Source organism: Fringilla coelebs (genome assembly GCF_963513975.1).
Source record: "Fringilla coelebs genome assembly, chromosome: 5".
Taxonomy (NCBI): domain Eukaryota; kingdom Metazoa; phylum Chordata; class Aves; order Passeriformes; family Fringillidae; genus Fringilla; species Fringilla coelebs.
This window is the reverse complement of record NC_140033.1, coordinates 15,412,923-15,436,832: the sequence shown is the minus strand read 5'-3', so window position 1 is coordinate 15,436,832 and position 23,910 is coordinate 15,412,923. Positions and strand designations below refer to the sequence as shown.

The window sequence follows — 23,910 nt, the reverse complement described above, 5'->3', positions numbered from 1 at the left end:
TTACAATTCTTAAGAAATGTTATTTCTTTTTCCTGGGAAAAGGCAATGGTAATAACTGTAGAAAGTGGATACATTTCCCTCCCTCATCCTGGTGCCCAGAACGGAGTGCTTTGCAGGTCTGGTTCATTTTCAGGAGACTGTGGGAGCCCCCCTGTCTGAGGTTGGAGCTCTCTGACATCACTGTTATTTCTCTCCCTTCCCTTCAGATGGTGTTCACAGCGTCACTGCGGTCTGCACCCTGCGTGTCACCATCATCACGGACGACATGCTCACCAACAGCATCACGGTGCGGCTGGAGAACATGTCCCAGGAGAGGTTCCTTTCTCCCCTCCTGTCCCTCTTTGTGGAGGGGGTGGCAACTGTGCTCTCCACCGCCAAGGACGGCATCTTTGTTTTCAACATCCAAAACGACACGGACGTCAGCTCCAATATCCTGAACGTGACCTTCTCAGCCTTGCTCCCCGGCGGCATTCGGAACAAGTTCTTCCCCTCTGAGGACCTGCAGGAGCAGATCTACCTCAACAGGACGCTGCTGACCACGATTTCCACGCAGAGGGTGCTGCCCTTCGACGACAACATCTGCTTGCGCGAGCCCTGCGAGAACTACATGAAGTGCGTCTCGGTGCTGAAGTTCGACAGCTCGGCGCCCTTCATCAGCTCCAACACGGTCCTGTTCCGCCCCATCCACCCCATCAACGGGCTGCGGTGCCGCTGCCCCCCGGGCTTCACCGGGGACTACTGCGAGACGGAGATCGACCTGTGCTACTCCAACCCCTGCGGGAGCAACGGGCTCTGCCGCAGCCGCGAGGGCGGCTACACTTGTGAGTGCCACGAGGACTACACCGGTACGTGTTCATCTTATCTTTGGTGGTGATTCATTTGTTAGACCGGCAGCCAGGCCAGCTCTGTGGCAAGCTGAAATTGCTGGCATTCTTAGTCAAAGGGAGGAAAAACTCCTGGCGCTGCCTTCTTGTCAGGAGAAGGTTTGTGGGTGTCACTTGGGGTGGGTTAGTCCCGTATCTCCGTGTGTGTGCGCCGGTAGGAGCCGTGCCTTGCTCCAGGTCGTGCACAGGCACTGTCAGCTGCTGAGGAGATTTGCACTGTGTGAATTCCTGCTCAGAATGTTTTATGCAGACAGGTTTCTTCTGTCTGGAAGGAAAAAGGTGGGACACATCTCCTGGTTCATGGGACTGCATGTAAACCCACTGCAGGCCCCTTCGCACACCGGGCCGTGGTGAGGGTGACAGCCTCGGTAGGAGCTCCTCAGCCCTTGGTCAGCAGCCAGCACAAAGCATCAGCACTGTTCCCAGAAAGCTGCAGTAATACACACTTGAGGGAAATACTGTGACTCAGCTCTGGTTTGTAAATGTTCAGGTAAAACCCAGAAGCTCGTAGCTGCTCCCAGGCCTGTCTCCACAGCCTGCTGAGGAACGTACTCGGCCTTATCATGGACTGGACAGCTAATAAAGATCAAAGTGCTGCTTCTCAAATACTCCTGAGAAGTAACAAAAGAACATCAGGTGAATGTTTTCTGGTGCTTCAGTAAAGTCAGTGGGATTATTTATGTATTTGAAATTGCACACGCACTTAAGCATTCTGTGCTGAGGTGCTGCCAGCTGTAATTTACACTGACAGCTCAGCAATGTCTGCTGTGACCCCTGCAAACAAGGGCTGGAGCAGAGGGGTTGGCTCCCAACACTGCCTCTCACTGCTGAAGTAGTAAAAAATTGAAACCATAAATTATTTAAATTCTGATGCAAAAAAAATCTCGAAGATGTGGGTCCAGCCCTCCAGGTGGAAGGCTTTTCCTTCACAGTCTCTGGCTTTTGCCTCAGGGATGTCATCAAAAATGTGACTGTGGAAGGAGCCAGGAGTTAGCGAGGGACGTGGCAGGAAAGGAACTGGGCTTTTCCCAGCATGGGGGACAGGAGATGCTCCCTCAAATTTATGCAGGGCTTGGGGCAGCAGGACCTTTCTAAGAAGATGGGGACAAATTTTTTGCCTTATGGGAGAAATCCTGAATAGAATTGTGAGATGGTTGGGATATTTGGTGTTTGTTGAGGAGTTACTTGCATGTCAAGCTTCTCATGAACGAGTTCCACAGTGAAATACATTTAAAATTCCATTATCCATAAATACACAATACACACAGAAGTGGGCATCCCAAAATAGATTTTATGATCAGTAGATTTCATTTAAAATGTTTGTATACTATTGTACTGTAAATAGGAAGTAGCAAGATTCATTAACCAAAGATATGCATAAAAATGAAGTTAATACATCCACGTCTTAGTTTTGGAATGACATGCATTCCATCACATTTTTAGAATCTCTTGCTAGAAATCTTCAGAAAAAAAGGCTAAATACACTTTTAGAATGAAAGATACTAAGCTTATATTAATAATTGATGAACATGTTTAATACTTAATGCTGTAGTCAGAACAAACAGCACATATTTAGAAGAGAAACACCCTATTATTCATACACAAAGAAAGATTTGATCTGTAAGTCTATTTTCAGTGCATAGTTGTTGAGTTAAAAATTAACTGTCTTGCTGTCAGCATATTAAAGAGGTCAGAAGTTAAGGAGGGAGCACTGCTTATAGCTTTGCTGTCTTTAGGTTTCAGAATTAACTACACTTAAGTGAAACACTTTCGTCTTTGGAAGGACAGTTTGATCACATTCAGATTGGCCACGGAAAAACACTTCCAACCATGATAAAGAGGGCTCTGGAATACTTTATCCCAAAAATTGATGCAAATATTGTAGAATATTTCTGGCTCATGACTGGATGAATGCAGTAGAAATTTAGTGTCTGTTCTGGGGCTGGTTGAAATCGCTTTGATGCCTTTAGGTTCCATGTTGCATAACAATGTCTTGTTCATCAAACCCAAACATCTACCCACATATGGTGGCCATTAGTTTCTTGATTGTCATCCCTTTTACAAAGCAAGGTTGAAAATGTTATCAACAAGAAATCTATTATCAGAAATATTTCATGAAGATGCATTATTGAATTTTGTCCCAATCTCCTTAAAGTATTGTTATTTTACCTACGATTTTAATAATTCTTTTGATATATTCATATCCATTTGCAAGTTCAGTTTATGACTATTAAGCATAATATTGTGTTTTCAGCTTGGATGTGAATTTATTGTTTACAGCATTCCAGATTTTCTATCTATTTGATGTGTAAATAGCACAGGTTGGTTTCAATAGCAGCAGTGTGTGTTGGCTCATGGAATGCAGTGGCCATAAATTGGAATGAGCAGGGAATTGCCAGGTCTGAAACTTGGAAGATTCTGGTATTACTGAAATTTTACCATAGTACTAACTTGGTGTAGTAACGTATCAGTATGAGGCACCTACAAATCCTAGAATTAAAAGATGAAATATGAATGGTAATAGGCTATGAAATGCAGCCTGCTTTGGGAGTTCTCATGTTTCCATTTCCCAATTAAGAGCCTACATAGAAAAATAATTATAAGAAAATACTAAGATCTGTCATCTCTCTGGGGAGATAGGCTGCAATTTGATGAGAAATCACTACACAATCATAACCCTGTACTGATTCTATCTGACTAGTCACCTGCTAAAAATATAGTGTTTATTTCCTGTGCAAGACGATTATGTCCTATCTTAATGGGATGGAATTTCCCTCTATTTTTCCACCCTGCTTTGAAGCCCTCCATTCGGTTCCATGTAATTGTTAGTCATTTATACATGATGAAAGTTTCTCTGTCTTCGGGAGTCTTCTGTTACGGGCACAAAGGTAAACTGAGCTTCCACAAGGTATTTCTGAAACCTGATTACTGCCTAGGCTGGGGTGATTTGGAACGAACTTCACTTCCTGTGATGTAAGGATGTGAGTAAGGAAGTACATATATTTTTAATCCTTTTTTTTTTCCAGACTTACAACCTCTTTAACTTCTTTATATACAAATCAGTGTAGCAATGTGCACACTAATAGTTGTGCCATTGGTGGCAGAGAGCTGTGTGCATGACCAAAGGTCAAGGGATGTAATTTTAGTTAAGCAAACAAATTTATTGAACACCATATAAAGCCTGTATAATTTTTCCAGCTTCATTTCATGTATCTTTGAGCACTGCAGAAGCAGCTGAGATGAGCTGTAGGTGAAGGTTTAGACACAGGTGGAATTGTCTGTATTCCCCAGGGAGCAACCTCTGAAGTACAAATGGATCATGTCATCAACACCTGTTCTGGGTGCATGGATGCCACAGCGTGAGCTGTACTTCCAGCTCCATCCTGGTGCCTCCTACAGAGCACACCACTGTGGCCATAAATCAGCACCTTTTTGGGTGTGAATTCCCACTGTTCCTGCCCTGCCATGAGTGGTGCTTCCCCCAGTGCTGTTCTCATGGTCCTCCTGCTCAGCAGCCACCAAGACTGCTCTCCTCTATGGTCACGTCCCAAAAAGCAAAATTTAATCAACACAGAACAAAAGTGCTCTAATGGAAAAGAAACCCCACCAACTCCTGAAATAAAGAGGAGATTCAATGTTCCCACAGTTCTCCTTAGCATTATCACATTCTCTCTGCCTCCTTTGCTATGCAACCCCAAGCAAGGAGCAGTTTGTAGGGGAAAAAGATCATCAGAGAATTCCCCATATCCTTTGCATCTCTCCTTGGATTTCACTTCAGAGAGAGGAGAAATCTTACATGGTTGTAAATCTTCTAGTAATCAAATACAGCAATTAGAGGTCTTCTGCATGTTACACTTTTTTCTCTCCTAATTTGTATTTGTGATACCATATTGACATGAGGAATCATTACATCTAATGTGCCTGCTGTGAATTCAAACTTTGTGTCATGAGAAGGTAATTATAGCTGGTTTCTCAGCATCCTGCCAGAAGTTCCTAATCATATTGCTTAGTAAGTTCTCAGTGTTTGGCGCTTGCAAACATAGAACATAAAAGTAAATGTGAGGATATCTTCTGCTTAATCTTTACTTATATCCATTCTTCAGATAGTAATTTCTCAGCTCACTCTGATACCAGATTCTCCTTTTTCAGGCCAGAGATATTTATTTCAGGGAATTTCAGCTTTGAGGTAGAGAAATCTGGCAGCCACAGTAGTCATAATGAGTGTTTTATCTTGTGCAAGAAGGTCTGAAATTCCACCCTCAGTTGCACTTCTGCAGCTTGTTGGGATCACAGGTGTGTAACAGCCAAATCCTGTACAGCAAATCTAAATTTGATTCTTTCCTCACTGCATCTTTAACTCCTTGTTTAGCTTATGGAAGGCTGTGGTTTTGTGTGACAGCAAGTATGAACAAGGGTTATCCTTACTGGCCTGTGGGGCTTTGACAACATTTTCAAGCAGCTGTGACCAAGTTTTTCTTAAAAAACAAAGCACCAAACAAGAAATTCTGTCATTCACAAATACTGCCATGAATGTAGGGACATTGTCCTTGCCATGTGACAGCTTCATTGATCATCTCTCTGATTCTTCATTCAAATATTAAGGGAAACAATGAAGATACTGAAATGTTTTGTATCATTGCTGCCTTAACAGTACCTTTTAGTCTAGGTCTTCAGAGTTATGCTACTGGACTCCACATGGTTTTGCATACTAAAGAGATAAAAACCTAGGCAAGGTCTAATTCTCTAAAAAACATATAGTCAATTTTAAGAGTTTAAATACAATTACAGTTATTAGAGTGCTGGATGATTTGCAGTATTTCCAGAATTTGAACTATTAATGGGTTTTTATGAAGCTTTTCTGTTGATTTTGGATGCAGGAAGCATTGAAGGAGAGTGCTGACTAACTTTCATTGTTTCACAGTGCCTTGAGTGGAATGCCTGGTTGCCTTACCTTGCAGTTTCTGTATGACAATACTGTGAAAAATCTGGTGGAGTGTGATGGCATGCCAGTGTTGAAGGTTTAGACATTTTTCTGTTTTTTTTCTTTTTCAGTAGTGCTATGCCATGCCATTATTCTGATGCTTGTAGTGAAACTAGGTCTGCATAACAGCATCACCACTTCCTTTGATTGCTGTGGACTTGACTCTCTGCAGCTTTTTGACATCTGATGGAAAGATAAATAATTGTTTGCTTGTATGATCCATCCTTACAATTAGTACTCCTTGGCTGATGTCCCAGCACAGTCTTTTCCATCCATCTTCAACTTTCTTTGTTTCATCACCCTTTTTCTGCCTGTAAGCAGTTATCTCTGTAGGTGTAGACATGGCAAGCTGTGTCCCCACAGTGGCAGCAGTTGTGTACAGCCAGCTGCCTCTGTGTGCTCCCAGCCCCTTCTAAGTCCCCAGTGCTTACAGCACTTGGTGGCTTGCAAGGACCCCAGAAGCAGGGAGGTGGATGGTCCAGAAGCAGAGCTTAAATCCTCCAAACACTTTTCAGAGCATGACTGGTGTAAAAGCTGGGACAGGCTATCATTATTGTTATTCATTATCTTCATCAATGACATAGACATAGGGATTGAGCACACCCTCTGCAGACTTTTCAGATGACACCAAACTGAGTGGTGCAATCACACACCTGAAGGATGGGATGCCATCCAGAGGAACCTGGACAAGCTCAAGAAATGCATGGTGTTGCCATGAGAATCTCATGAGGTTTAAGAAGACCAAAAGCAAGGTCTTGCACCTGGGTTGGAGCACCCCTGGTACCAACACAGTCCGGGGGATGAACAGATGGAGAGCAGCCCTGCCAGGAAGGACTCAGAGGTGCTGGTGGTTGTGAGGCTGGACATGAGCTGGCAATGTGGGGTTACAGCCCAGAAAGACAATTGTGTCCTGGACTGCATCAAAAGCAAGTCAGGAGCAGCTGAGGAAGGGCCACTCCTGGGCTGCCCATGGCTGGAAGCCTGGGGGGACCCCTGTGAGAGGCATTTCTTTCCTGACAGAGATTCCAGCAGAAGTCTGTGCACCCACTCACCTGGTGTGTTTAATTCTGAGATTTGCTGTGCATGTTCAAACAGGTCCTTGCGTCTTTTTGTGGCAAGGTTTGCTGTTCATGCATGCAGGGATGGGGCCAGCACACCACAGCCTTACAGCTGGATCCAGGTGATGCTGCACTGGGGCTGAGGCCCAGATATCACAACTGCTTCCTCCAGAAGATCAGTGCAACAATAAAAACAGTAAAAAAAATCAGTCAAATTCTAAAGTCTATTGTTGTCATGGTTCTGTTGATTATATTCCTGTCCATGTCTATCACCAAGCCACAGGAGATGAATGTTGCAAATCTGGAGCTTATATCAGATTCTCAGGACTCCCTGAAGAGGTCTACCATTTCTCTAGGTGGGTTTTTATCTGGAGGGTATGTCCTTCAGCTAATCTTCAACCTACGCTCACTTGTCAGGATGCAAACAGCCTTTGCTAATTGGATTACTGTGGTGTATTTGTTGACAGTTTAGTTCTCACATGCTGTACATGGCCTGCAGCCTTCACAGCAATCTGCTATGCTTTTTCTTAAACCCAGGCAAAGAGTTTTATCGCATTACCCTCCTCCCCACGTGCACAAACTAGCTGCTGTTTAAAGTTCCACAGTTTCCTCAGTCATGTCCAAACCCTCCTTGCCCTCACCCCAAGGTGCTGCCTGTGGGATGGTCTTTGATTCAGCTGACCTGCTGCAAGTGCTGGGGGCTCAGGTGCCTCATATGGAGCCTTGTGTCTTATCTTCCTTGCCCATGGAAGCATTTGCACTGATCAAAGTCCTTTGCTGTCATGTGGAAACCTAGCTACAGACCTCATGTTGTGTTTGTTCTTTTTAATTAGTTTTATAATTATTTGACAGGACTCATGTTCCTGCAGTGGAGGCACGATGGGTGCTTTGTGGAAGCAAGTAGCAGATCACACACCAATGTAATCACTTAGCTCTGGTTTCAGGAGCTACCTTAGTAATTAATCTCCAATATACTTATGAATTCAGCTCTTCCAAACAGTTCCGTGTCTAGGAAATCCTCCTTACTGATTATGGCTTATCTTCTTTTGCTTCTCCATAAGACAGCTGTGGGGCTGGCTGCTTCTTCCCTTCATTTAGCCACTCCCCTCATTTGTCAGCCAAAGAGTCTATCACTGATAATTTTACACTTTCTCCCCAGATTTTGATTTTTAAAAAAAAGTAAAAGTAGCATGTAGCTAGAATTCAGCAACCAGATAATTCAGGCAGTAACGTGTTTCAAGATGGTTCCGTTCGCAAGCTCCATTTTTACACTTGCTGGCTCCTACTGCCCTTGGTGTCTGCAGGATCACCGTGGAAGATGGAGAAGGTTGTGGGTTTTTGGCTGTGGGCTGTACAGGACAAAGTCAAGGCTTGCTGACATGAGAGGCCTGCAAGCACAGACTGTGGTGGGACAGGGTTGCAGCTGTGGGACAAGTGCTGCCCCAGCTCTTCTGCAATGCAGGTGTTTGGTATCTAGCCCTGGTGGCCAGGTGTAACCTCAGGATGTTTTGGGTTGGAAGGGACCTCTAAAGATCAGCTAGATCAGCCTCTACCATGGCTAGCATTTCAGTCTCTTTTTTTTCAAGCTGAATTTCATTAAATAGCTGTTGTGAAAAGAGCACATTTGACCCTGACACCATGCCCAGCTAAGCTCCTGTTTGCTTTGTGTGAGCCTGACCTGGAGTGGGTACCTGCCTGCCTCTGGCACCTGACCTCGCTCCCCACCCCTTGGCAAGGAAATGTGCTGGCAGTATGAGAGCTCTCAGTGGTGTCCAGTGGCACACAGTGAGCACCTCAGCTTTCCTGTTGCCATTCTGGTTAACAACAGCCTGGTCCAAATTTAGGATTCCCTTTATTCCAGCACATGTGAAATCTCTTTTATTGTATTTTATTGTGTATGACATTGTTCTGTCAATTATTAGCAGTTTCTTGAATTATTTTCCTGGTTTTATATTGATGGTATTTCTGTTACCACACCTAAATGGGAGTCACAATTCTCCCAGGCTTTTTGAAAACCTTTGTTATAGCACATTTTCTTATCATCATTGGTCAAACAGAAATAAAAAATACTTCACTGTGGGAAATGAAGTGTAATTCATCAAAGTGGAGGTATTTGATATTATAATTTTATAGGTACATTTAAAACCCCTCCTCACTGATGTAGCTAAATTCCCACACACTGTCATAATTATGAACATATATATGCATTGCAGATGCTTGGTCTGACAGGAATTACACACATGGAGGTTTGCTTTCATGAAAATATTTTAAATAGCAGTTTATTAAACTACAGCAAATTACTCTGTGACCGTAGTTTACAATTGTGTTTTCATTAATTTAGCCAAGTTGAGCCTTGTGCAATATAAGATTTAGGGGTTTTTTCCCCATTGTTTAATTTCAAAAAGGTTAGCTGGAAAAAATTTTAAGCTGCACAAGTGCATTCTCATTACCCACACATACACTTGTTAAATGTCAAAACAACCCATATGTTAGACTACCCCTTAAGTGGTTGTGGTTTTTTCTCACTGAAAACAAATCAGATAAGAAAAAAGGAGGAGAGAAACGAGGAGAAAAACCCAAAAACTTGCCTATAAGTTATTTGTGCAGAAGATAAAATCATAACGAGATAGTGCTTTTTCCCAGTATACCTTATGTTCTGAAAACCCCCTCACAGTGTTCACAGCAGATCAGAGGTGAAAACAAAACAAAAAAAATTCCAGGACATCTGAAGTGAAATATTCTAGATCTTCCAAAACAAAAAAGAGATTTAGCTTCCATGGATCAAGGTAAGGGAGCTCCTTTTCTCCTGTCTGCAAATAAAAAAACGGGAAACAAAACTGGGAAGCAGTAAGACTGAATTCTGAAAAACAGTTTAGACTTCTGTATATATAATTATAATTCCCAAAGTAGACATTTTTATTTTCATCAGTGGATAAACAATGGGAAAGTGGCAGGAAGGATGGTTGGGTGCAGAGAGGAGGGTATCAGGATGATATCCTGTTAGGAAGGAAAAAAAGCATGAAATAGTTTCTTGTGTCTCTGTTCTTTGTGTTATGATGATTGGAAGTTTCGACAGTTGAGCACCAGACTGAGGCACTTGGCCTTGAACATCAAGATAATTACAGTTGTGCAGAGCGTGGTGGGAACCACAACTTCATTGTTGTTGCAAATGCTCTTTTGTTTAGAGCATCATGGTTCAGTGCCTGCATGGCAGCCCTGCTCCTCCTGGGGCGGGTTTTGTTCTGCGACCCCACTGTACGCTGCCCCGAGCGCGCCCTCCCCAGCAGCCACACGCTCGAGCCTCGCTTTCTGTGACTCAAGATGGGGGTACTTTACTTCTCAAATTCTCCATAGAGAAGATTATGAGACCTTTTATGCAGCATTTTCATCTAGTATAATTTAAAAGCATGTTTTAATTAGATAGGCCGGCTTCAAAGGGTCAGCACAATTGATGTGCAGATTGTAAGAATAATAAAGATATGAAGATGAATGCCTTATATTAATAATTAAACAAATTTTAATTGACACAATGAAGTGTATTAACTCTAATAAGATGGGTATCACTTAAGGTTACTTTGAAATTGAATGGTATTTAACAAAAAGGCTGAATTTTAATTCACTGGACTGCTGTAAGCAAAGTACAAGCTATGAAAGCTGGCTGGATTAATTTTTTAAGAGTTCATTTTAAAACACTTTTTAAGAAAGTAACTTCTGAATTTCCATCTGTTCTGTAGGTTTAAAAATATATGGATTTTGAGATTTTCTGTGCAAGATGTGTGTGGCATTGCAATCCCTTTTTCATGACTCATTAAGAAAAAGTCAGTTTCCCTGGTTAAGTTGCTTTTTGTTTTCTGTTTGTGTTCCTGCGCTGTGTACCAGATATTTTTGAGGCTACCAAAACATAAGATTATGGGATTATGTTTTTAACCTTAATCCTTTTAATTTGACAAGCAAAGGGGCATTTTTTAATTTTCTTTCAATGTATAACAATAAGAATTTGATGAGCATCAGTTTGTTTCGCCAGCTCTACCTATCCCATGATGCTAAACCACTGAACTACAATTCACAGTAAAGACAGTTAGACAGTGCTTTCAAGTATACCTTTCTTTTAAGCTGATACTTCTCATATAAAATAAAATATAAAGCTCTGAACTGCTAGCTTCCTAACACACACTTAAAATGGTAGTGTGACTTTAGGCATGGTTTTCTGTTGCATTATGAATATTTTATGGCTTGTCTTCAGTTATTCTCACTAATTGGCCATTACGCTTCTTTCCACCAGAGCTTCTGGGACCACCTAGGGTGTGAAGGGGCATGGTTTGAATTGGGCCCTGCCTGGTTCTAAATTGCCATGATATTTACCATAGCATTGGATTACACAGAAAATGGGAGAGTGAGATTTTCCTGTGAAAACTTCTAATTTTATGGAAAGCACAAACTGCGGGCTCCCACCAGCCCTCCTTCAGTGGAGCCATGCGGAGTGGGCTGCTGGTGCCGTCAGTCCCAGCAGGCTGCTCGAGACAGGGGGAGATGGCTTCTGTGTTTTGTCTCCTGTAAGCTGAATCATCACGTCTGTAACAGTTACATGGAGAAAATTAAGTGGCATCTTAGTGAAATAAGGGCTGAACTCTCCTAAAGAGAAGAGCAATGTTTGCCCTTGAAAGGGAGGCAGTGATCTTAGTTTCTGCTTATTCTTTAACCTTCATTTTTCATCTTCTTTCAGAGGGCAGTTATTTGCAGATGTGCTGCTTTTTTGAACTGCTCTGAGATGCTTACTTGATCAAAAACAAGTGCTAGAGTTTTGCTCTTGCCCACCAATTTAAGACCTGGGAGTTGCAACCCTTTGGTGATCTCTGTGGAAAGCAGCTTAGGGAAGCCAGGCTGAAAGTGAGCAGGAAGCCTGATGGTGCCTGAAAGTGTGTCTGGTTTTCCAGCTCCTGAGTTCCTGTTGATAAAAGATGTTATTGCACACACACCCCTGCCCCTGCCACCACGCCTTGCTTGCTTTCCTCATTCACATAAATAGTTTAATGTATTTTGAAAAGCCCAGTGGGAGGCCAAAACAGCCTGTGGAACAGCAGCCTTGTGGAGTTAATGGTCTTGGTAGTGGCATTTGGTGCTCAGAAGAATTGCAACTCTGTGGCATGAAATAATCTTTCTTGTCATCTGAGCAGAAGCACAATGAGCCTGTCCCCTTCTTCTACCTCAGTGCTGCCTGTGGAAGGAGGTGAGAACTAGGCCTGGCAGGTGGTTCCCATGCTGGAGAGGCTGCAGGCGTGCAGGGATGCAAATATGGATCAGCCTGCAGAGGCTGTCCCAAAGGGAATCTGTCCTGCCAGCCATGGTGCCTACTCCAGCCTTTGTCTCCCTCCACAAGCCCCTCCTCAAGTAACACTCCTGGAGAGGAATCAAGGGGCACAGAGAGCCAAGTAAACAAAATATAATATCAGATAAATTTATAGTAAAGGTAGAGGGTGATTGTACCTCTTAAAAATAAATGGAGGGAGGGATATTCTTCTGAAAAAGAATGTGTTGTGCAAAGGGATGCTTTGTTCTTACACCTCCAGCTTCTTCACCAGTTTTAAGGTGGGATTTTTAGGAAGAGATTTTTTCCAAGTAATAATGCAAATTGCAGACGCAATGGCATAATCTAGTTTGAGGTTTATCTTTGACATCTATAATAATGTTATCCCCTTGATAATACATCCAGGGATAAAGCTTAGGCTTTTATTGAAAGGCACTGCTTCATCACCATATCTTACACCAAATCACTGCAATTTGCATTATGATGAATTGTCTTACATGTAAACCTGCCACAGAGTTCAACATAGCAGGAAATTTTTGTGCATTTCTTTTTTCTCATGTGTAGATTTGTACTGTATTTAGCTCTGTGAGAGGCAGAGCCTAAAAGGTTTCTAAAGCTTTACCTTACAGGTCAAATGCAGAAGGAGATGACACCTTACAAGGGCCCTGTACATTACAATAAATGGTTCAATAATTTAGGAAGCTTAGCAACCATTGTCAAGTCAGTCAAGAGTAAAGATGAAGATGTTAACAAATTACCCACTGGACCCCATAGGGCAAAATTTGTTGTTAAGTAAGTGTGGCAGGCTAAAGGCTTGGATGTTAAAGGCCTTTTCCAACCAAAATGATCGTGGGATTCTAGGGGTTTTTCTCCTCCACCACCACATCTAAAGCATTCCAAAAAAGTGCTTTTCCTCAGCATTTCCTCAGAAGCCCGGGGGTGATTATGTCTGGTGCTGTGGGAGCAGGCAGCAGGGGGAAAAGCAGACACATTGTGTGCACCCTGCCCACTGGCCCACTGCAGGACACCAGTGCCCAGGTTCCACACAGGCATGTCTCTGCGTGAGTTTGCCACTGAGCCTGTGCCCCACCTCTGCAAAACAACCCTCTGGGGCTTCTTTTGGAGGTATTGGCGCCAATCCATGGGCTGGAAAATCGTGAGTTAACTCTTTTTTTTTTTTTTTTTGCTAAATCGTAAAGTGGGCTTCAGAATTGGGTCTTTTCTTAAATGAGGAATATTTTACTGGCATCTGGCTCCTTGCTCACCATGGTGCTGTCAGGAAAAAAAAATATTTATCTCCTGATAAATCTTGGTTTCACTTCCAGTGGTCACACCATTCTGGCCTCATGGCTGGAAGGTGAAAGGTGAGTTGCCTGGTGTAGATATAGTGGAAACTTAATGCCTGGGAATTTTTAATCCTCAACAAATACACAAGGGAGGGAACACAGGTATTCAGTTGTGACTTTTGTCTATGCTCTGTTCTTGCTGGCACTGCTGGAAATTGCATAGGAGAATGAGGTCCAGTGATCATGCAGCATTGAGCATATATCTTCTTGAGAACGTGCTCATCATTTCTGAATCCACAGACGGATTCATTTCTCCAACAGATGTGCCCCAAATATCACTAATCCTCCTCAGTATTTTTTCTTCTGCCTCCCACCTCCCCCAATTATTCCTTCTCATTTAAATGCAAAAACACAAAACAACCCAAATCATCAATCCATCCATCCATCCATCCATCCATCCATCCATCCATCCATCCATCCATCCATCCATCCATCCATTCTTCTCTGCAGGGTGTCTTTTGTTTTGCTTTGTTGTGTGGCCAGGGAAGGGGAGGAGTCTAGGGAAAATGGAACATCTTTGCTCAGGCTGATGCTGCTCTGGGATCCTGGCCTGGTTTGGGGCTGTCAAAGGGCCAGGCACTGTTGCAGTGGCTGCTCTGCGTGTGCTTTGCACCAGTGGGCACAGCCTGGAGCAGCTTGAGAGATGGAGACCTGCTTTTGCTGCTTTAGCTTTTGTTAAAGACAGTTTAGCTTGGTTTCCAGTGGGGAAGGATCAGCAAGAAGAGTGGGGTCCTGGCCTCTCCCTTGCCTGTTTGGCCCATGGGATATTTTCATGGTGGTCCTCCTTCTCCTCACAGGAGCTTGCAGGAATTCAGAGCAGCCAGGGAGCAGAGGTTTTCCTTGAGGACCCTGGTGGGGAGAGGAACTAGGAAAGCTCAGATAGCATCATCCTGTTGAGGTGTGAGTAGGAATAGGAGCTCCCTCAGAACAGACAGTTTGGGCTGGAATTTGACCACCAAGAGCTCTCATGTACCTTGGGGCCAGCAGATGACACCCACAGCTTCAAAGGCAAATAAAATAAAATAAAAACCCTCTCACATTCATTATTTTAAAGAATCTCATTATTAAAAATCTTCAGACACTTATTTAGCTGAGTCTTAGGATTTCTGAAGATCTGAATTATGAGTTATCAGGGGTGCCTAGGGGGAACTTTATGGAAGCACAAAGGGAAAAGTGTGATGGTAAAGGGGAGGTATAAGAGATATGTGTTTGTATCCAAAAGAACAGTGGTATCTGCACAGTTTCTTCCCACCAGCTCAGAGCTTAGTGCTTATGCCCACGGAAAACCTAAAGCAGATCCAGAGATAAAAGGGTGATTTCCAGAGTATCTTATTATAGAATCATTTCTACATATCACCTCAGAGAACTGCTTGGCAAGCTATATGCATAGTGTGACAGGAATGCTTTTGCTGTTACTTTGCTTAGTGTTATAAGGTCGGGTTACTCTCTTGTAAATACATTATATTAAATCTGGAATGGTTAGCAACTGAAATTCTGTAGGACAGCTGTCACTGCAAGTCAGCAGTTTGAGTGTGTATGTGTGGAGTATGTCAGTGTAGGTATTTATGTATTATTTTACTTTAACCTGTTTCTCATAAAATGACTTTATAAGTCTGAAAGCAGCAAAGGAAGCAGAAAGAAAAAGAAAGGAGGGAAATTCTAAAATAGACCTTAAGCGGCTGTTTCTCCCTGTAAGAGGATTTGGGATAATTTTAATTAACCTAGATCAGTCCCAGCTCTAAAAACATAACAAATGAGTAAAAGAACAGACCAAAATGTATTTTCAAGTTTAAAGGTTTGGTAGCAGTGTCATTTAGAAACCTCACCAAATCATGACCATCAGTGTCAATAACATGGAGTCTGCTTGGCCTCTCTGAAGCGGCAGTAGGGTCTTGGCTCTTGATTTCTAAGAAACCCAGATTTTATGTCTGTTACTCAAATAACACTCTGAGTCACTCATGTAAAATGGTACATGAATTTAGTTGTCCCCTAATTAATCTCCGTCACTAGTACACCAGTGGCTTCTAACTTCTATTTGATCCAGTTTCTCCATCATTCAGAATGAGCTGGCTAATATTTCTGGGTAGCTGCTCTCTAACTTCTCTCATAAACCCAGTAGACATTTGTTTGTTTGTTTGTCTGTCTGTTTGTTTGTTTGTGTCACATTTCATTAGTAATTGGCATTTGCTGCCAATTTGCTGGGAGGTAAAGCTGACCTCCCAGTATGTTCTGAGAGTAGACTCATGCACCACAGAGCCACTGAATTTCCCTCTATGGACATGGATTCCCCATGAATTTCCCTTTATTGAGTCATGAATTTCCCTTTCTGGACAAAATCCTTTGCTAATTTATTATTATTAGAATTGCATCTACGTTTTAGGCAAATTTTCCTGCAGTGCATCCATGTACAATCAGTGGAGAGAGGTGGGTATCTACTGGAGATGTTAGTCCAGCTCTCCTAAGGCAAGCATTGAGCCACTGGACTCACACATGAGCCATCTAAAATGGCTCAAAGCTGTATTTCCATAACAGTTAAACCCTTCTAAGAATTCCTGGGTGCGTGGTCCTGCCTCCTTCCCATGTGCTTGCTGAGCTATTCATCCCATCAGTTCTAGAAGGGACTTAATCTGAAGATCACTAACACTTCAATAAAGAAATGAATGGTGTTTTGCCATCCTAGCTCTACAAATCAGTCAGCTGCAGGATTACATGAATGCCTGCACAAGGGAGGGGGAGGAAACTGCAGCACGCTTGGGGAAAGGAGGGGACTGTGGTAACTCCCACTCTCTGAACTATGGTGAAACCACCCCAAAGCACAGGATCCCAACCTCTTTGTCTCTTGTCCCAGTAGAGATTTCCAAGCTGATTCTGCAGCTAATTTGTTTTTAACATTCTTATTTCTTAGTGCACTGATTGCTTTGGTGCCAATTGTCATGTAAGGTTAGTAGTGCTTTAATTACTAGCGGAAAAGGAGGATTGATTTCCCTTAATGTGCAAGACAGCAAATGCATTTTTAATGTAGTTGGTTCTTTATTAGGGCAAACGGTCAATAGGAATTGTTTGAAGAATTTGGTTGTTCTATTTCTTGTTGTTTCTCCTTTTGCCTTAATTCTTGTGGATTCTCCTTTCCACTTTAAAGTATATAATTTTAGGTCAGCTGCTTAAATCAGCTTCTCAACATGCTGTTTATTCTGGCAAAGCAACATAAACATAGAGAAAATTAATATGTGTCTAGAGCGAGTGGCAGGATGAGGAAAGGAGAAAATAATCAGTTCAAACAATTACAGGCAGTGAGTAAAAAATTAATGTGTCCAGGGAAACTGATGAAAAAAGAACATCAGTGCAAATTTGGCACTTCATGTAAATATATATTTAATGTACTGTTTCAGTTGAATACAATCAGAGAATAGTAAAAAAAATTGAGGACTAGTCCCTAAACCAGTGTATTGGTGAAACACACTGCAGGTAACTGATGTGAAGAGGAATTCTGTAAGTATTTGGATGCCATCATCTTGTTTCCAGAATGCTTTCAAACATTTTACATCTTTGTTGTAAAGTCAAACAACTCATCAGCAAAACCACAGTCAGATTTCTGCAAAGACCAGCTCACTGATGCACACCAGTGTGTTGCTTGAAACCCACAATGTTCAGCTCACAAGGCATTTGCAATTGTGAGATTATTGTCTTGGTTTTAAGACAGCTTATTTTTATTTATTTTCACTTTTTTATCACTATTTATTGTTTATTAACTTTGTTGTTATTTGTTGTTGTTTATTAACTGGTTAAACTTTCAGTATTTTATTTGGAATTGGTCAGAGGAAGATCAAACCTAGCCAGCCTTTGCCTGTTCTTGTTATTTTGCACCTGCTGTTGTGTTGTCCTCACTTGTATAAACTTAATGACAGGAACTTTATGACTGACATCTTTGTAACATTAGTCCTAAAACTGGAGAGGATAGGTATGTGTTAAAGATAGGATGTTTGGGAGTAGGATGCAGCGTCCAAAGCAACTATGACATTTTGATCTCGAGGGCTTTAAAAACATGAAGCACTGCATAAAGGGCTGCAGAAAAGCCACAGGACTAGTAGCTTTAAAAGTCATCAATATTAATTGGGAGCCTATAAGTTCAGCTGCTGCCATGTCACAGTAAATCATTTTCTGGCAAGGGCAGAATTTTTTCAAAGCCCAGGAATCTTCTGGCAGATAACAGGCAGCCATGGCCCGTGTTATCTCAGAGTGCATGCTTTAGCTTTAGCAGCTGGAGAGGCTGAGCTTCACATCCCCTGCTTGGATCTCACAGAGCTGTGGTGTGTAACTGGTTTGTTCAGCGATTCCTAAAATGCGAGCCAGTGTGAAAAATGAAATTATATTAGTCAAGGAAAGGCTGTGAGGAGCAAAGGAGGGTTTCACAGGCTGCGTGAGTGGCTGAGCCATGCCGCCATCACCAGCCTCACAGTCTGACCCCAGGCTGCATGTGACAGCTATTTGGGCTGTGCTTTTATCACCCCAGCCCCTCCAGCCCCTCACTGCACAGCAGCTCTCCCCCTTCTGTGCTATTTTTTCCTACCAGACTGTAAGGCCACCCTTTCGATGGCACGTGCCAGCCCTCCGACCTCCAGCTGCAAGCAGGCACACAGGCGCTTTTCATTCCCAAGGGCTGGCACATGCAGCTCCTTCCTTTCTTCCTCCTCTTCCCTTAGGGCCTTCTGGCTCCAGCCAGCAGCCAGCTTTTCCTTCAAGTCCATGCAGGCTTTGGTTCAAATTCTGAGGATGGTTTTTAGGCTGTGCCTCAGAACTCCTGCAGGGCAGAGCTGTGGGGCAGTGGTGTGTCCAAGGAGAGGTGGCTGCCCGTGGAAGTGACAAACCCAAGGGTGACACAAAGGTGCCTTCTGTTGCCAGTCCTGATCAAAGCACTGCTTCAGATTCTTGCTCAGATGGCTACTCCAAAAGGCAAAAATGCTCTGTTTCTAAATAATTCCAGGCACTTTTGGAGAAAACAGTAATTAAGGTTTCTAAGTTTAAAAAACAAAAGGTTTTTGGTAACCTTTGTGCCTCAAAGCACAGTTACACCTTGGATTTACTGTTGAGATTTCAAAACCACTATTTTAATATATTTTGGTAAATACACATAAAATATGAAAATTCAACATCAAAGAATATGCATCAAATGCAGTTCTCATTTACATTACAGACTTAAGAGAATTCAGAATAATTTTAGTAACTGGGACATCAATGAGGCTACAACTGAATAAATATGGGACCAAGAATCTTGAAGTATATTATTTTAATTTACTTCTTTACACATTATAGTGAAAAGAAGGAATAAAAACAATACAATATAACTTTTCTGTAAGCTTTTCTCTTAAATGGTTTTATGTCTGCATAGGTCTATACATTCTTGTTATATCACAGAATTAATACAGAACCCTCAATGACTTCCAGCTTAGGCTTTTATATTTCACCTCTGTATTGCCATGTATTGCTGTGGAAATGTCCACAGCCTGCTGCAATGCCAGGAATCTCTCCTTTTAGCTCACCCTTTTTCTCTCTGTGTATTCAAGCCTCCGTGTTATTTGCTTTTACAAAATACATCATTCTGTTCCCAGAAAGCCTTGAAGATTACATTCTTCTGTGAGTCAGGGAGTTATTTCACAAAATATCCTACTATTTTTTTTAAAGCAACAAACCTGTTTTTTCTTTCTATAGGAATTTTGTTTTTCCACTTTTTTGAGAATTTTGGTACACAAGATACATGTTTAAGGGCTGTGCTTATGCAGTGGATCTTCAACAAGTGCTTGCTGTAGTGTCCTCTTAAAACATCTGATGCGTCTGTGTACCATATCCTGTATACTGAGGGATGTCTTGGACGATATATACATTTTTTCCAAAAGAAACACATTATAGAGTGGTTAAAAATATGAAGGAAAGTGTATTCACATAACTTGCCTGATATGTAGAGCTGATAATTGGAAACAGGAAGATATTTATCAAGTGATTTTCACAGCATTTCACATAATTCATTAAAGTGAGACTTAGGAACATGAGTGCTGAAGGGGAGAAGCTCTAAGCACAGGCTTGGACTCAAGGCTATGTGGGTTATTAGTCACAGTAATGCTCAGAGCAGGTCCATCCTCCAGGGCTGGCCCCACCTGGGTGGGGTGTGCCTGGCTCCTGCTCATAGCAGTCTTGTGTTTTGCCACCTTAAGCCATACCTGGTCTGAAAGACAAGTGATGTTCATGCAAGAAGAAAAAGGCAGCAAAGCTGGAGAGCCAAAACCACAAAGCTGCCCACCTCACCTTATCTCAGAGATCACTGCCCTTGGGGCAGTGGCTAAACCAGCTGCAAACCACAGCAGACCCATCTCTGGGTGCAGAGGGTGCAGGGTACTGCTGCCTTCAGCCTGCCTCCCGGCATGGGCAGCTTTGGCGTGGGAACCTGTGGGAGCTGGGCTGTGGAGGACTACATGGAACAAAACTTTCCATTTAAATTTGCCTTTGTTAATGAGTCACTGCCCACAGCTCCTGCTGCTTTTACTTTCCTGCAGGAATGTGTTCTCAGGGTTTTAAGTGTGCTTGGATCAATCACAGGACCACGGAATGGTCAGGGTTGGAAGGGGTTTCTGCTCCTCCAAACCCCTGCCAAAGCAGGTTCACCCACAGCGAGTTGCACAGGATCATGTCCAGATGGGTTTTGAATATCTCCACTGAAAGAGACCCACAGCCTCTCTGGGCAGCCCATTCCAGTGCTCCATCATCCTCAAAGGACAGCAGGTTTTTCTCATTCTCAGATGGAACTTCCTGCTTTTCAGTCTGTGCCTGTTGCCCCTTGTCCTGTTGCTGAGCGCTGTAAAGAGCCTGTCCCAATGTAATTGTATCATCTGGTGGTGAGTGGTCATGCAAACACTGAAGTGTTAGAAATGTATTCCTTCAGCTGGCTGTGTTGAGTAGTATTGCTCTACATGTATTTGTCAGACACTGTTACTGGGTTAAATTCAACTGTATATGCCACTTTCAGTTTCTCTGGACAGTTTTACATGTGGGATGTGAACATACCATAGGAAGACACATGTCAAAACACTAATGTTAACTAATTAACTCACACAGAGGGTTTGGCTTTCTGTACAATGATCACTCAGCAGCTGCTTTTGTCCCAGCCACAGCAGGTATTTTAAAATTAATATCCTTTGTACATTTTTTTTTTAAATTGGAAATCATTCTCAGATTATGAGCAAGCACAGGAGAGAAACCCATGGCATACATACAAAGCAAGACGCTGCATTCTTTTGTATTGTATTTAACACATCCTACTACATGCTTTGGGGATGAATAAAGAAAAATTATTTAGGGGTGAAACAACTTAGCAAGTGGCACACAGAATCCATAACTTCTGTGGAGAGTTAACGTGCCCTTCTCCAAAGGGCACAGAAAATTGTCATCAGTTGCAGGATCCATGTGTGGGAAAAGGTGGAAGCAATCCCTGTGTCATCTGTATCCTGCTTATTCTTGCTATAGACATTTTGAGAGCTTTGCCATGAGCTCAGCCATGTCCTGCTGCCACCATGGGCAGCACAGCTGAATCCCATTTGAGACAAAGAGCAACCGTTTATCTGTTTTACAGAATTTCCAACTATAGTGAAACACCAAAACAATTTACACATATTTTGGTTAACAGAGAATGTGCAGGGTTTCTACCTCCTCCCATCCAGATCCGTCACCAGGTCTGTATTTGTCACTCAGTTTGGAAGCAGCCAAGGAATCTGAAAACCATAGGCCAATGTTGTTGGATATTTGCAAGAGGATTGCTCAGCAAATCGTATTCCACACTTCCCTGAAAATTCAGACTTGAATACGATGCGGTGTTCTTACCCCCAGCAATCACAGGCTTGTGCCTCAGTTGCTATGGGGATCAGGTGCAAAAGTGTGGAAGCAGCTTGACCTGTAGCAGAACCACTTGGGCAGCTGAGTGTCACACTCGGTGCCACCTTCCCTGATGTCTTCTTCTCCCATTGCAGGGGAGTCCTGTGAGGTGAACGCGCGCTCGGGCCGCTGCGCGCCGGGGGTGTGCAAGAACGGCGGCACCTGCGTGAACCTGCTCATCGGGGGCTTCAAGTGCGAGTGCCCCCCCGGCGAGTACGAGCGGCCCTACTGCGAGATGACCACCAGGAGCTTCCCCCCTCAGTCCTTCATCACCTTCAAGGGGCTGCGGCAGCGCTTCCACTTCACCGTCTCCCTCATGTAAGTCCCAGCGGGGAGGGGTTCTGGGGCTGGTGGCTTCTGCCTCCAGCTTGGGACTGTTTGTCACGTGCTGATGGCCACCAAAGACCTTCCCTGAGGGTCACTGCCGGGATTTCTGACAGTGACTCCTGCAAGCAGAGCACAGGCATGTGATTTGAAAGCATTTGATTTTCTGCCCTGTTGTGGATGTTTCTGTGTTGCTGACTCACAACCTTGCCTGTTGTAACACAGGGGGAGGGAGCGGGGTGAAAGTTGTGTTTGACACTTTTACTGTCTGGGCTTTTGGCTTCCTGACCTTCAGCCCAGCTTCAGAACTGATCTATTTGTGCTCTTTGTTTGGGAGCACTCTTCCCATCTCCTGTTTCCCCACCTGTGAGAGGACCTGGGCACGTCAGGCCATGGCTGAACACAGTCTGGTCCTTCTCAGGTTCTTGCTTTCCAGTGTTGGACTTGGGACAACCCCAAGTGATCCAGCTCCTCACTTAGCTCCTTCTGGCCTTCATACCTAGGTCCTGCTTCTGGTCCCATCCCAGCTCCCAGGCTCTAGTCTTATCCCCATCCCATCTGCCCCAACATCCACATGTTGGGCAGTCTTCTTCTGGGCTCTCACTTTTCCTTGGGGGGTGCTCAGGTAGGCAAGGAAGAGCAATGATAGCAGCCACAGCCATGGGCAAGGGCTCTCCCTCAGCAGGAAAAAACCCTCTTCTGGAGAAGACTTCTTGGGTCACAGGGCTTGCTTGGTGTGGAGCCAGAGCTCCAGGTGCACAGATGCCTCTTCTCTGGGGAAGGGCTGGGTTTGCAGCTCTCCCATGGTTTAGCTGGTCAGGATTGACTTTTGGTTTTCCCTCTCAGCTGACTGAGTAAAAACCAAAACAAAATATGTTACTCCTGACCCCAAAGAGCAGAGCTGGGGATTTTTTTATAGGTACAACAGCAGCTTCAAGGGCAGACCTGTGTGTGTGTCTGCCCAGAGAGAGTGCTCAGGGAGGTCAGACAGGCTTCAGGCTTATGTCTCCTCCAGCACCCAGCCATTGCCTGGTGTTTCATATCTGTCAGGAGCCAGGTCACTTCTTTACAGCATGTTTTTCAGTCCTTTAGCATGCTTCCCTTTCCTGAGCTAAGATCCCAGAGAGACTCCCCATGTAATGCTCCTATCAATAGAAGTAAGTAATGTCCCATCCTTGTAAATGTTCAGGGCCAGGCTGGATGGGACTTGGAGCAACCTGGTGTAGTGGCAGGGGTCCCTGCCCATGGCAGGGGGTTGGAACTGTGGAACTGGATCGTCTGTATGGTCCCTTCCAATCCAAGTCATTCTATCATTTTATGCTTTCTACCATTTTATCTTTCATCTGCCTTAATCCTAAACTCAAAATTTTATGGAATCTTGAAATTTTGGTTAAATCAGATGCACACAAGACAAGGGAAGGGAGAGTTGTGCCTGTGAAGATTGTTTTAGAGCATCAGGTGTAAGTCCACAGAAAAACCGAGGAGAAAAAGGCTCTGTTGGGTTTGTCAGACCCACAGTGAGAGCAAACAAAGGTGCAGTCTGGGCTGGCTGCCAGCTTGAATTGCCTGCACTACCCTTGACTTGTCCCCTCAGCCATGAGGTGTCATTTTTCAGGCTTTTGGAAAGAGGGCTTGTACGTTTGGGGTGCTTTAACTTAAAATTACTCAAATGCCCTGTGTAGGGGTTATTGAGAAATAGCAAAGTACTGTACAAGGGTAGTCCTTACACCAGGGCTTCTTCACCATCTTTAGAACCACAATGGTTTTTTTAGTCATGAGCTAAACACTGCTTATTCCATTTGGTGTGACTGTAAGAATTCTAGGCCATTACAAGGTTCATCCCACATTTAGCTTTTCATACCTGAAGTTTACTTTTATTTACACCAGCTATTTCTTTGGCTTTTATTAATCCTTCAGTGGAGCAGGAAAACATTATGTGAGGATCAGGAAGAATTAGCAGTTTGGCTGCTAATGATGATGATTTACCATTGCATGTTTTGTGATTTGGGAGCATTTATAAAATCCCGGGTATCCAGCTTCCCTCAGCCTCAATGACCCACTCCTAGCAAAGAGCAGAATATTTGCCTTGTCCAGT

At 43.4% G+C, this 23,910-nt stretch overlaps 1 protein-coding gene across 1 annotated transcript in view; it reads left to right on the top strand.

Moving 5' to 3' along the window:
- The window catches only part of CELSR1 (cadherin EGF LAG seven-pass G-type receptor 1), a 164,047-nt gene that overhangs the window by 67,433 nt on the left and 72,704 nt on the right, over positions 1-23,910 (top strand). Inside the window, exons 2-3 of the mRNA XM_084206040.1 lie at positions 207-845; positions 21,587-21,809. Of these exons, the coding sequence (XP_084062166.1) occupies positions 207-845; positions 21,587-21,809 (862 nt within the window). The remainder of the gene's footprint in view (positions 1-206; positions 846-21,586; positions 21,810-23,910) is intronic.